Source organism: Cyphellophora europaea (genome assembly GCF_000365145.1).
Source record: "Cyphellophora europaea CBS 101466 unplaced genomic scaffold supercont1.4, whole genome shotgun sequence".
Taxonomy (NCBI): domain Eukaryota; kingdom Fungi; phylum Ascomycota; class Eurotiomycetes; order Chaetothyriales; family Cyphellophoraceae; genus Cyphellophora; species Cyphellophora europaea.
The window spans coordinates 493,693-507,454 of NW_008481810.1; the positions used below are offsets into that span (position 1 = coordinate 493,693).

Sequence of the window (13,762 nt, forward strand, 5' to 3'; positions counted from 1 at the left end):
CAAATCCTCCGTCTATGCTGCAGTGATAGCTGTACGTCTAGGAACAATTGAACGAAGGAACTGACGAGGCTTTCCTGTCCATACGGAAAACCTGCTATTACAGCACGATTTACAGATCATGACGATTCTTGGCAAATCGCCGAGGACGCATCCGTGTCGGACCACTCGAAATGTTGCAAGAGATCGACACCGATTTCTATGGTAACGTTCTAGGGTCAACATCAATGCTAGAGATTGAACTGGGAATCATTGCTGACGGGGCTATGTAAAACGCCAACCACTGCATCACGCTTTCGGCGCCAAACATAGCATGTGGTACCATCGAAGCCTCCACCCAGTTACAATTACGTGCAGCGAAACCCAATGCAGCGAAACCCAACCCAGTAGCCCCGAGGCCTATGAAATCTAGCCAGGAGGCAGAGTGCTGACATCAACAATCTCGTCAGCCTCCCGTAGAAGCTCTTCGGCAGGCGAATACAGGGGAGAGCGAGGCAGCGCCATGAGGCCGGTTCTTGTCGACTCAAGGATACCGAAGGGAGCAATGAGCTTCATGAACGAGTCGATCCTCGAGGGTTTGGCGGACCTATAATCTCGTTAGTTGCATCCTTGCCCCGCCGGGATGGGCTACTTACACCTCCACAATGCAGTTGTTGGTGCTAATATCCAATACCTTGCCGCCAAACTGGTGCGCCAGGTGTGTAATTGCCTCCAGATGCTCGTGCTTGTGCCTCAACGCCTGGCTAGCCGCTAGCCTGTTCGGATGATACGTTTCTGCACGTCCCAACATCTCCTTCGCTTGCTGTACGAGACTATTTTCCTTTTTCGATTGATTCTCCTCTAGCTCTTGAAGCCTCTTCTCCGCATTTTCCTCAGCCTGATCTGCCTCTTCAGACGGTTGCTCGCTTGGACTGGTCATCTCGCGGTGATGCTCCATGAGCTCCTCATAAACCTCGGGGCCTAGAATCGAAACCTTGGCGAGCAGTAACTCACGCTGCACAAGCGCAGCAGAGGTGTAGTCCAGAACAGCCCAAACAGGTACCAAATCTTCGAGCTGTCGCCGAGCCTGTTCAACGACTCCATCGAGACCTTGTAGCACGATGGTCATGCGCGAAAGATCCTGAACTTCGGTATTGCAGACAACGAGCGAGTCGATATTGAAGCCACGGGCAGCCAGAATACCGGAAACGCGCGACAACACACCAGGCTCATTTTGAACAAGGCAATTGAGGATGTGCTTCTTGGCTGGGGCCTGCGAAATCTGGGGAGTTTCGTAGAGGATAGAGCTCACGGCTGCCGCAGCACCGTACGACGGGGAGGCATCGTTGACAGGAAGGGGCAGAGGCGAGCGACGGTGCAGTGCTTTATAGGCGAGCGCCGAGGTCGAGTTGGTGGTTCGGTAACGCGATTGTTGTTGCGCAAAGGTGTCGAGGAAGGAGGAGCTGGACTGTTGAGCTCGGCTTCCCTTCGGGAAGCAGGAGAGCAAAGAGCGGCGTGCAGCCATGCTGGCGCACAGGAAAGGATGATATGTGCTCAGTGTGCTGCAGCTGTTCGCTAGTGTAGCATTACAACGAGCACGCAAGTGTGTTAATCCTGTCCATAGAATAAAATGTTGTGAGTAAGAATTAGCCAGTAGCGAAGTCCGATCCCGGGCTCTGGGGAAACTGCTCCGCCAAGCCCTAGCTGTACTGACTTCATCGATTCATCTGGAGCAGTTGCCTCAGTTCGTCCTTAGGTTACAGTAATCTGGACCGCTGTGTTGAGACCATAACTTGATCACTCCAACTCCAAGATCAGTAGTCGGACGTCAAGTGCAGTTTCGCCCTTGCCACAAACACCGACCCTCTGGCGCAGGTGGTCGAGACCTCACACGACTCTACTACAATCACTCCCGACCCGGCTGACCCCTCGAACAACGCCCAGGACATACACCATCTGCCAGCATCATGTCTCGCGCCCCTCGTGGTCCTCTCTACGCCAAAATGGCGGGCATCTTCACACTCTGCGCAGTTGGCGGGCCCGCACTCATGTACTACGTAACACCCGACCCAGACACCCTCTTCTCGCGCTTCAGTCCGGAATTGCAGAAACAGAATCTCGAGAACCGCGATCGGCGTAAGGCCGAATACGAGGACTTCCGCTCGAAGATGATTGAATACAGCAAGAGCGACAAACCCATTTGGGTGGCGGCCGCGGAGGCACAGGACAAGGCGCGATTGGAGATACAGGAACGGGCATTGAGGGAGGACAAGGCGCGAAAGGAGGCGAAGAGGGGTATGAGGGAAGAGATGGAGAGAGGTGGCTAGACCTGTGTCGAGCAAATGCGACCGACGGTCTGTGTATTGGAAATCGTTGATTTGATGACATTCTGGCGACGTGGATTGACGCCTCCATATTCGTGCATAGCGAGCGGCGTTTGGGACTTCAAAGCAGGGTGTACAACGCTGGCGGTGTCCAAGATGGGGAGGCCCTTCTTGAAGGCATGTGTTCTATCTAGTTTACATCTGCCTCCCACTTCTAAAAGGTACGTTCCCTTTTGCCTGCCTTCCTTCGTTCCATTATATCTCGAGGTGCATTCCCGCTGACCAGGTAGACCAGATCTCTGTTCTCCCGTTCTGTTTTCGTTCCGCTCTCAGCAATACCAAACACCCTGTCTGTGGCAGATTCGAAATCAAGTCTATTTCGCCCGTATAGATCGCCTGAACGTCCATCGCTGAATGAAGTGCATTATCCCATAAGTCGTTACACGTCCTGCCCCTTGCTAGGTCATGAGATCAGCCACCAGGCACCTCCTGCGACAAAGCAGATGACAAGGACAGTCAAGAAGCCTGCGCCAACCCGATCACCCGTTGTTACGACGCTGCGATTAAGGTCTCCTGGGAGAACTCGACTGCCCGCTCCCGCGTTCGGGTCACCGGAGCTAGTGCCACCAGTGTCAGCTGTTACTGGGCCTTCGACATAGTCGATGAGGTTCGCTTGAATGACCTCGAGCGCCGACATTTGCTCGCCAACACCGACACTGCCGTCGAACGTTGACGTCGTCCACTTCAAGCCGCACTGATTGCCATCGTCCCCTCCGCTGCATGACCTAGCGGCCGCGGCAGCAGAATCTTCGAGAATGGGCTTGATCGCATCGTATGCGAAAGGTGCCTTGACAGCAGCCATGGCCATCCACCGAGCGAGATATGCCTTGAAAGAGCGCTGATCAATGTTGCAGTTCCCGAGAGGTTCGCAGGTGACTTCCGAGATAATGTTGTTGCCGTCCGGCATGAAGTATTTCAGGTTGCTGATGATACCTTCAATTCGTCTCCGCCAGACGTCTGAACCTTCGGTCTGTGTCATGGTCAGTATGCATTGCTGAGTCACATCAGATCAACTTACGAAATTGTACATGTTTGCCGCGCCCGCAAGGTACACGCCAGCATTGTACGACCACTGGAGATGATCAAACTCTTTGCATCTTAGATTGACATCAGTCCCGTCGAAGAAATTCCAATTGTCGTCGATCAAGCCGATGCTATCCGTCCAATTGAAAGCTGTGTCGGCCCAGCGAGCATAGGTCTGGTTGCCGGTGTATACGGCTAAGCGCGAAGCCAAATTGAAGAAGCATCCGTTGGAAATGGTGTTCTTATAATTGTATCCGTTGTTGAAGGTGAAGATCTGCCATCTTAGGCCTCCGTCGCAGGTCGCATTGTCCCATCTTCTGGCCTGGGTCTCGAAAACGGCCTGAGCGAGTGCGAGCCACTGCGCTCTGTTGCTTGGAGGGTTGGGGAAGTTGTTCTCGGCGGCGGACATAGCAGCCATACCCCAGAAACCCTGGTCATCATTGCCCTCTGTTTTCGTTTGATTGGGAGGCATGTAGTCATTGTCGGGTCCGGTTTGGTGCAGCATGGCTTGCATAGTAACATTGTTCCAATGGTCGTCTCCGGTGAAATAATAGTAGTCTATCATGGCTCCAAACATAGCGCCAGCCTCCCACCAGTAGTATGGCTGTGGTAAATTTCCTGGAATATCGCCAGGTCGGTCGCCAGTGTAGTATCGCATCATACCTTCTGCGGCAGTTCTTGCGGCGGCCTTGATCGAGTCCTGGCTCGTTAGGTCGAGGGTGATTGCGGCTTGAGCATATTGTGTACTGAATAGAGCAGGTAACAGTAGACTTAAAAGTCTACGCGGCTGTAGGGACTTCATTCTGGGTTTGACAAGGCCGGAATGTAGTTGTAATCGAGAGGCAACAACTCACTCAGAGCGAGTCTGAGTTGCTCTTATTCCAGGCTTTTTTCCGGGTGCTTTGTGGTATTCGAGGGACAAAGAATTGGTAAGGTGGGGGCGGCACAGCCTTATCGTTGATACGGAGTATTTGCCTCGTGCGGTAGATTTTCGTAAACAAGCGAAAGTAACTCCTGGGATATTGAGTGTGTTGAATTAAAAGAACGGATCGAACTTGGTCGAGAGCGTCAATGGCAAAAGGTGGCAGGCTGGGACATTCAAGCATGGACCACGCCCAGCATGCCAGCGGAAGCCAAGGAGGACTGTCTTAGAGGATCGATGAGGCTATGCAGGAGATCTGAAGCAGACACCCGTGCACAATGATTAGTCCTGGCCAATGGGAGTGGGTGGGTGGCTGGGTTGCCCTCTGAACCGACGCTGCCCAGACACTGGCGAGACTTGGCCGCCTGGATAAGAAGAACCTCTTACGCGCAGGGAGTGGTGTCACCAGTTGCTGATGTAGTCAGCACCTCGCGAATAGCCAAGCACGTGTTTACGAGCAAACTTGAATCGAATATTAGCAGTCACACATACATCAACCAGAGTACTTCAATGCCCTGTACTCATATACTAAAATTGTGTGAAACCTGCTGCACTCAGGCCGCGTGTACAAACGTAAAGCCGCCGAGGGGCGACGCGGACACACACAGCTTGACGGGGATAGGAAGAGCTAGTCTGTCAACTGCCACTTGAGCTGTCATCGATCTAAAGCTTGATCGAACAGGCAGTCCACCTGGTTTCCGGCCACTCCTAAAACATTGCTGACGACATTCTGGGCGGTTGCAAACCCTGGCCTCAAGCCGCATTTTCTACATTCAAGTTACTGGCGATCTGGGGAATATAGTCTGTAGATATGGCGTAAACTTTGGTTTTTTGATGACGGATCGGAATCGTGAAGCAGCCACGACAGTCCGCAGCCACCTTGTAAGCAGATAAATATATCATTACATCGCTGCATTAGTCTTGGACGAGCCAGCACGCCTTGGAGTTGTACGAGTCTGGTCAAAGGTAAAGCCCGTCCCCAGTACTTCTCATGTATTGTGCAAGCTTGTGCATGGATACGGCTCTCCTGTTCCGAAGGACCCGGCTCTGTACCTATGGCGCCGAACATTCAAGCGCCATCCGAAACATAAATGTGTCGCGTTTGGTCATTCTCTAACGAAAGAGCAACTCGTCTGCAGCTTGCAACAGACAAGCTGTTCTCACTGTTGCCTCATGATGACTACTTGGGCTGCTCTCTGACAAGCTTGAGAATCTCCGACTCGTTCTCGCCTGCGACAGCTTTGCCCTGATTCCAATCCACAACCACAGGTCGCTGGAAATTGTCACCGTCCTCTTTCAGCTTCCGCAGGGCATCAGATTCCGATGCCGCTCCCTTTACCAGCTGAGCAGCTTTGCCACTGCCCAAGTACTCGAAGATGTTTTTCAGCTGATCTGGAGTTGGTGGGGCTTCGGTTATGTCCAGCTCGAAGGGGTCTCTGGTGACACTGGTGTTCTGGGGAGTGTGGTCTGATGCCTGGTCTTCGGTGGCATGTGCTTGAGATTGAGCCGACGCCTGCTTCAACAAATTCACCACTCGCGTCGAGGCTGAGACCGACGGCTTGTGGAAGCAAGTAAGAACATCAAGAGTTTTCTAAATAATCGTTAGTTTTAGTGTTAGTTGGTTATCATTGCTGCGCCTAAACGAGCTGAGAATTGCCAATAATTGCGAGGTCGCTGGTACATCAAGATTAACAACAAGGTTTTGGGATTGACTCACGCTGCGGAACATGTTGGATCGGAACTCTTTGATGCTGAAGTTACTCAGTATTCCCATAACAATCGTACGGTGAGTGCGGAGAGGTGGAGGGGTGAGTGTAACAAATAGACAGCTTCCAGCAGAAGCAGGGGAGGAGGCAGGAGGAGCCGGAGCATCCTACGTCATAGCGTCTTTCCTTTGGAGATGGATATGGAGACGGCAAGTGCAGCCCAAATATCTTGGCGTTACATTGCTTCGAGTGCCGACGGGACTTTCATGAGTGTGTTACTACATCTTGCGCTTTGCGGCTGACGGGGCCTGATTAAGCTTCTTATCCTTGTCCTGGTGGCAAGGTTCGCTGCGAACGAAGGCCATGTGGCAAGGCAGCAGATCAACACCGCCTCGCCTAACATGTTAGCCCTTCTCAGGACTGAGAACCCTTTCCGCTGAATATTCGAGTTACGGATCACTTGTGTGTCTGCTCTCTCTTGGACGGGATAGCTTGTCCCTCAAACTTCCATACCAAAGTCTGATCTTCGTTATGAACGCAAATCGAATCCCGCCAATAGATCAAGCAGTGTCTTCGGACCTTGCCCAGGCCACGTTGCTGTACAAACCGTCCTTAACTAGCCTCCCCACTGAAGTCCGTCATCGCATCTATCGAGAGCTCTTCTGCAGAGGCCAGCAGCCTTTGGTTCTCGCACGTCGTAGACCAGGCTTGCCAGGGGTAGAGCGGCACTCTGTCTTCTACACGGCCTTCTTCAGAGTGAACAGGCAACTACACGACGATGCCGTAACCTTCGCATATTCTTTCAATTCTTTCCAAGTTAGACAAGATTTCGACGTTCTATGTGGTCTCTCTCACAAAGCTCGTTCATCGATCCGTCACCTGACTGTATACCCCACGATGTGGTGCTCGGAGCGCAATAAAGAAGCGGAAATGTGGACTGGCATGGCGCAATTCACATCTCTACAACGAGTCGAGATTTGGCTGCACTCTGAAACTCTGTATCCTGCCATCCCCTACCTTCATGAGTTAAGACAAGTGCTTTCGGAGCGCAAGCAACGACCATACATCGCGCTGGAGCTATGCGTTTGGGAAAAGCATTTGTCTTTCGACCATAGCCTTGACCACGAAAGGAATCGGAAGCTGATTCTTCAGGGCTATGCTGAGCCTAAAGAAGAATACACCACAGCCATCAGCCCCCGACAGCGCATTCTGCGACTGCCCACACATGCAGCCCAGATCGTGCTCACTGGTGATATCAGCGCGACCGCTGCCAAGGCGCTGGATGAATACCTCATGTCGTTGGATCGATGCTTGCTCACTAAGTCAGTCATGCCTTTACCGAAAGATGCTGTGAGATACAATGGACGTTCTCAGCGCCTGTGGTACGAATTGCAGCTTGAGTGAGATACTCTGGCGAGACCGAGCCAAGGAGTACGAGCACCAAGGGAGCACCAAGTCGCGGAAGTTATATCGAGCCTGGAGGCTCGCCTGTGTGGCCTCCGCCGGCGCCCGTGCTGAGACTGCTTTTTTCGCTACAAAACACGAGATATTGGTGCAAGGCTGTCTTGCTCAGTGGTATGTGAGCACATGGCTACCATGGATGCGATTGCTTCGAGCGTCCTCGCCAAGTCTCCGTGGTGTCTGTATTTTGCCTTGTCGTCGTTGATTGACAAGCGATCAACTTGATGCTGGCTGCTCATCGAGGCTACTTACCTCCTGCAAAGATCGAGGTTCTGAAGAGCGGCTTTCAAGGTTTGGGAACCGAAGCCGATATGGAGTGGACAAGGCATCTCGGCCAGGCCGGTAGATATGCTACAATATCAAATTCCCGAGTTGACGTGGCTCGAGGCAGTAACGCTTTGGTGATTTTGACTGGTAGTAACGATCGCGATATCAGCGGATATACAGTCCCGGGCAAACACGTGGGTTCACGAGCCAGAGCACAGGTGGCTTTTCGGAAAATTTTGGTGGCGACGCCAGATTAGGATTGTGGCATAAGAGGTTCCCTCTTGGGCTCAGCCGCATGTCAGGGGGTACACTTTTGGAGTGCACTTCAGACCACAGACACGTTTCAAGCTACAGTACCATGATTGTTATTGCGAGATACTGTCTTTGGGAATAGTGGCATGCACTGGCGGTGCCGCTGCTAGGAGCTTATCACGAGTGACGGGTAAGTCTCTGGCGCAAGATGTTCACCTCAGCTCAACAGACTATCGAAATGCTGCATACCTTAAACAGGGGTACGCCTATAAGGCAGCAATCTGACCCTGAAGACAAGATGCTTGGTGGCGTGCAAGATCAGAGCTGACAGAGACTACAAATATGCAGGGGATTGGACCTGTCCCAGGATTTGGTCACAAACACGTCGGCCAGACGCCTGTCGATACCTGTCAATTCCACAGGCTATTACCGTAGATCCGTATCTCTGGGACTGCTGGCAGCTACCGGTATGTACGCGCAGAAGCAAACAACGGCTACTTTTGGATCCGCTGTCAATGTCCAGGAGGGCAGGGTTTGTTGTTCGTGTTGATGAGCGTCTCGAACATGGGGTTGGAACTCTACGGAAAGCCCGGGCTCAAATAAGCAAGGCAATTTACGGTGCACACGCGCAGCTGTGGGGTCGGCACGAAGCACACGCGCAGTGGTCTGAGCGCCCGACGGAAGGACTTACAGAGATCAGCAGGGGTACAGCAGCCATTGCCGCAAGCTACCCCGGCACTTTTGGGGTCCCGAAAATCGATCACCAGCAATCTTGCCATGTTGGGCAGGGCACAGCATAAACGCAGCGTTTGAACACCATCGACATCTGGAACACTAGAGCATCAGGCTGTGACAGTCGTTCTCCGGCGGCAAGACTCGCAGGCTGAACGTTGCTCTGACTGGGATTCACCACTAGTCTGCTAGTGCCGCTGACTGAATACCGCTCGTTTACGGGCGAATCGCATGGCACAGGTGACCTGGCGATTTGGGCGCGAAACAGATAGACAGCATCCTTCAGCCTAATGTATAGATCACAGGAAAGGAAGCCTTTGGATAGGTAATGAGCATAAGCTCACGATACTCGACCCTTTGCATCTGGTCTATCGCGTTCACGAGTCGGGCTACTTGTATCTCTGCGAAAGCAGAGAGCGGCTGAACAAGAATGGTGGGGGCTCGTGCAAGCCCGACCAGGGGAGCTGCAAGCGAGCGCCCCCATCGATCATGGCTTTTTGGCTGGCGAGTGGAGTGCACGGAGAGATGAACCACGGATGCCGGTGACGGGGATGGCACTTTGACGCTTTAGCGATCTGGAACCACACGAAATTGCACAGGCCAGACAACGAGGTTTTATTTTGGTCTGCTTATCGAATACGGTAGGTATGGCAGTCCTGCAAGCGGCCAGCCGTGTTCGCGTGAGGAATGGCACTGCCACAGGGGCTATCCACGATATGTTGTTTGACGACATATTCGCCAATGGCACGGGGGACTTTCGGAGCGCTTCGCACATTGGGGGTGTGGATTGGTCCGAAGGCACCAACGCAATCGCCAGTGGCCAGCCGTCGCTTGTCTCGCGATCGGAGCACTGCGGGAGGGACCTCACACTCTATCTGCAGCGCCGCAGCGCGTGGTCCTCACCCGGCACAGGGAGGAATTGACCCAGCATCGAGTGTGTACAAGTACAATAGTCGAAATACATCCGGCGCCTTCACGTGGGAGGCGTGGTTCGGCGAAAGCCATGCAGCCCATGCCCAGTGTGGCAGCCGCTTCGCGTGCTTGGGTCGAGCGGAAATACGGAGTAGGGCAACGAAGTCGTCCGGCCAGTGCGCAGCAAAAGGTGGACACCCGCAACGATGGAGGAGGGGAGGCGAGGCCGGCGAAAAGCTTTGCTCGCTTTCTGCAGCCGTCTGCAGCTTTTCTTGCACTCGCCAAGAGAAAGCGCGCATACGTTGGCCCCGCTGTGCTCGCATCTACCTATGGCACCTTGCACCTTGTCGTGTTAATTGACCCATGTGAGCTCAGCAGAAACCATTGCAGTGGAAACTCTCGGGACAGAGCGACGAGGTCTGTGCATGCTTTACCATGTTGATTGAGTTTGCCTTGATGAGCGTTAGTCATTTTGTTGTGTTGGAGCTGCCATCGGCCATCGCCTACACAGTACTCTGGCTACGACACCACTAAGTGTCCTCGGGCCAGCAGGTTGCTACCGCACACCACCTCGCCTAAGGATAGTCTGCCTACTGTCTCGTCAGGCTCGATGCGAACTCATCAAAGGCAGCAACACGCGGCAGGTCGTTTCAATGGCAGGCGCCGTGTGAAGTCTTGCGCCAACCTCGATGTAGCCTAACGCCAATCTCACAGATTCCGAATTGGGTCTTGGTTCTGGTCGGTCTGGTCGGTCCAGACAAGTCCATGACAGTGACCCGAGCTTGCAAACTGTGTGCCCGCCTGGCCCCCCTTCTGACCTCGTCTGTCGGATGGGATCATCAGAGATCGTGGCGGGACCCCTGCTGGTCTTTTTCTGCTCGTCGGCCTGTTAAGTCTTGACTCAAACCTTCCCCCTAAAACCCACTCGTGAAGCCCCTCCAGTGCTAACCCGCTCTCGCCCTATCCGACCTGTCTGAATCGAAGCCTGTCCGCTTCCAGAGGGTTCAGACGAAAGACCCGTCCAGCCAGACATCTGCCAGCTGCTCGTTAGAGCGCCATGTGTGTTGCCCACCAAACTTGAAATGCAAAAAAGAGGAACTCCCGTCCGCATTCTTGAACTCGGGCCCTCGACATCACAACCATACCACCACTCAACCCACGTCGTGACCCGGATTCCCTTCCCTGCGACAGCCACCGATCCTCGTTGCAGTCTCTCGCATCCTTCTTTTTGTGTCTGAGCGCAGTCGTCGTCAGGTACCATCGAGGCGAACGATCTCGCCTTGCAGCTCCAAGCGCTCCCTGCTGCTGATCTTTACCACACAAAGTCACCGAGTTACCATCCTTGTCTCGGGCCATTGACAGCCATTCCACAACGACCTAAAGATCGTCGCTCTAGATCTACCTTGAGCGGAGATTTACAAACACCTCTACGGCGCTCCTACCTCTGCTTCCTTTGCAGTGCTGTACTTGCCTGATAAGCGAGCATCTGTCCGTTGACTCCACGCCAGCTTCCACCTGCGGCGATCAACCCGAGCACACTATCCTCCAGGAATACTCCAGCTGAGCTTCGACTCAGAGACATAATCAGCGTACCAGCAAACCGACCCAGAAGTCATTCTGGCTGCCGCCGTCGCAGCTCCGATGATGGGCTCGTCCCTCGATGCCCTCAATGCGCCGTCCAGCTTGACAAACCGAAGGCCGGCAGCAGCCACGTTGCCCGCCTTTGAGCTACCTGCCCCTCCGGCCTTTCCTACCTTACATGGAAACAAGTATCCGGCGCTGTCAAGCACGCTCCATTTACCGACCACGGCCGCTGTCAGTGTGGGAAACCTACTGACACCGCCCTCCAATTCTACCTCCGACAGCAGTACAACATCTTCAGCCATTCACACTGGTACAACGCCCAATACTGGCGCGCCCGTTCTACCCTACACGCCCACCTTCTTCAACCCAGCAAATACACCAGGTTTCCATACTGGTCTGACTCCTCAGTGGCAATCCAACCAGTTCTCAGGTTCGCGCTCAATGTTCTCACCGCCAACTCAACCCCTGTATCGCCCAAATACGGGTTCGCCTACAGCTGCTGAAGCCAGTTCACTACCACCACCACCGTATGAGATTGCTCCAGGTTCTGCATATGGAATGCCCATGGGAATGACTTCATCTCATAACGCTAGCCTCTCATCCCATCACATGCTGTCAAATTCGATGGTGCCAGTGCGTCCACCTAGCCAGCCGGCACACACGCTTGCCGAAGTGATGAACAGCAAGCCTGCCTCGGCACCGTCACTATATACCAATGTGTCCCCGGCTCATGCACCCCAGTCAGCATACTCATATTCTGGCTCAACCCCTGTGTCACAGAGCCCGCATGCAGCCAACGGCCCAGCTGCGCGTCAGTCTCCTCCTATGAACCAGCCCAATCTATCTTCGAACAACTTCATTCGTCCCCCATATCCATCATATTCCCTACCAGCCATGCCTGGTCCAACAATGAGCAACCTCCACAGCCCCGGGTCACAGATGTCCATGGTTGGCCACCAGGCCGGCCTTCTTCCTTTACATTTTAACAGTGGCTACGCCGCGAATCCGCATCAGAGCATTTATGGCCAAGCACGGACCCAGTCCCCTGCACAAGCTGCACAGAATGACCGACCATTCCGATGCGACAGCTGCCCGCAATCTTTCCATCGCAATCACGACCTGAAAAGACACAAGCGCATACATCTAGCAGTAAAACCATTTCCCTGCCCATACTGCGATAAGAGTTTCTCCCGAAAGGACGCTCTCAAGGTAAGTCATCTATCCCAACAGGAGACTTTTGTGCAATGATACTAACAACGCTGCAGAGGCATAAGCTTGTCAAAGGTTGTGGCAGCAAAGCAGATGCCACTGCCAGAGAGGATGGGGGAAAGTCCGATTCAGGCGGCAGCGACACCATGGACGACGGTCCCGGAGCTATGGCACAATGAACTTCACGGTTCGTTAAGAAATTTGTACCTTAATGTGCATATGGGTGATTTATTTCAATCGGACGGCGCCACGGGATCAAGACGTTACGACGCGTCACGACGGATACACAGACACGCGAATGGGAGGGAAGAGGCTTGGATGATCCTCAGAGTGAGCACAAGCAGGGTGCTTTCTGGGGCATTTTGCAGTGGATCTTGAGACGACTTTTGTGTGCTTTTTACTGATACCCATTTCGGAGGATTACCGATGGACAGCGAGTCACCAGTCTCGGTGAAGGAGATTCTGATTCGATTTCTTGAAAAAATAGCAACGGCGCTGGTGGGGCTCGACTACGCGGTTCGGTAAATGTACCACACTCTGAGTGATGCTATGAGTTCTATGCTTTTCGAGTCATTCGCACTCGTTCAGAAGTAGTCAATAGGTTCGCCATTCACCGCACGGTCCTCTCACTCTCTTTTCTTCCTATGATGAACACAAAAGAACTGCGCCCTAGCTACGTCCTGGCAAGCCACCGATCTCAGAAAGGGGCTTTTTCCAAGATCGTCCACGTGCAGAGGCTTGAGGTGGCTTGAGAGGCTTGTGGGGCCCCGAACAGCCACAGCGTGTAACGTAGCTGCCAGCCCCGGCTCTTCTGTGGTATGGAGCATGGCCGAAGCGTTTGGTATGTAATGGCTGGCGTTAGCAGGGCTTACTGACCCCCAAAATCAAGTGATCGGCAGGGAGTCGTCTCGAAATGTTTAACGAAGTTGCGCGGCTGATGCGAAGCAATTCGGTCAAGCTTTGGGCAGGTCTGGACCGCACGCTCGGTCGTCAAGGAGGCCCGGTTTTTCTTGGACACCTCTTATTGTGTGTGTACCTTGTGAAAGTTCCTTTAATGGGCAACCACTTTGTTCGCTAATGACCGTCAGCCGCAAGCTTCCCATTTGGCTGTTGTCAGCTCTGGTGGATCTTTGTGGGAATGGCTGGCACGATGCTGGTGATATGAAGGTTGCTGTACCTGGCTTACGTGGATGAAACCCCCAGACACATCCACCGTTTCTTCCGTTGTGACTTTGGAGCTGAAGTCCCGCGGAAGCTTCACTTTTTCCGGCCATGCTTGCCGGGTGACGATTAACGCGTGTCTCCAACCCCAGTGATGCAATGCGCATTACATC

General features: G+C 53.4%; 6 protein-coding genes across 6 annotated transcripts; 3 read left to right on the forward strand and 3 right to left on the reverse strand.

The window, feature by feature from the left end:
* Positions 1–405: 405 nt before the first annotated feature.
* On the reverse strand, positions 406–1,501 carry HMPREF1541_04427 (acetolactate synthase, small subunit; the record flags this gene model as incomplete). The annotated part of the gene is made up of 2 exons (XM_008718772.1): positions 406–583; positions 633–1,501. The coding sequence occupies 2 exons, from the start codon at positions 1,499–1,501 to the stop codon at positions 406–408; spliced, it is 1,047 nt and encodes a 348-aa protein (XP_008716994.1).
* A 442-nt stretch (positions 1,502–1,943) lies between these two features.
* HMPREF1541_04428 (uncharacterized protein) lies at positions 1,944–2,303 on the forward strand (the record flags this gene model as incomplete). Its single annotated transcript, XM_008718773.1, has 1 exon — positions 1,944–2,303. The coding sequence occupies one exon, from the start codon at positions 1,944–1,946 to the stop codon at positions 2,301–2,303; it is 360 nt and encodes a 119-aa protein (XP_008716995.1).
* Positions 2,304–2,763: 460 nt separating this feature from the next.
* HMPREF1541_04429 (uncharacterized protein) lies at positions 2,764–4,185 on the reverse strand (the record flags this gene model as incomplete). The annotated part of the gene is made up of 2 exons (XM_008718774.1): positions 2,764–3,330; positions 3,379–4,185. 2 exons carry the CDS (start codon positions 4,183–4,185, stop codon positions 2,764–2,766), a joined length of 1,374 nt encoding a protein of 457 aa, XP_008716996.1.
* Positions 4,186–5,485: 1,300 nt separating this feature from the next.
* On the reverse strand, positions 5,486–6,034 carry HMPREF1541_04430 (uncharacterized protein; the record flags this gene model as incomplete). Its single annotated transcript, XM_008718775.1, has 2 exons — positions 5,486–5,896; positions 6,023–6,034. 2 exons carry the CDS (start codon positions 6,032–6,034, stop codon positions 5,486–5,488), a joined length of 423 nt encoding a protein of 140 aa, XP_008716997.1.
* An 874-nt stretch (positions 6,035–6,908) lies between these two features.
* On the forward strand, positions 6,909–7,415 carry HMPREF1541_04431 (uncharacterized protein; the record flags this gene model as incomplete). The annotated part of the gene is made up of 1 exon (XM_008718776.1): positions 6,909–7,415. One exon carries the CDS (start codon positions 6,909–6,911, stop codon positions 7,413–7,415), a length of 507 nt encoding a protein of 168 aa, XP_008716998.1.
* Positions 7,416–11,279: 3,864 nt separating this feature from the next.
* On the forward strand, positions 11,280–12,607 carry HMPREF1541_04432 (uncharacterized protein; the record flags this gene model as incomplete). The annotated part of the gene is made up of 2 exons (XM_008718777.1): positions 11,280–12,428; positions 12,485–12,607. The coding sequence occupies 2 exons, from the start codon at positions 11,280–11,282 to the stop codon at positions 12,605–12,607; spliced, it is 1,272 nt and encodes a 423-aa protein (XP_008716999.1).
* Positions 12,608–13,762: the final 1,155 nt, after the last annotated feature.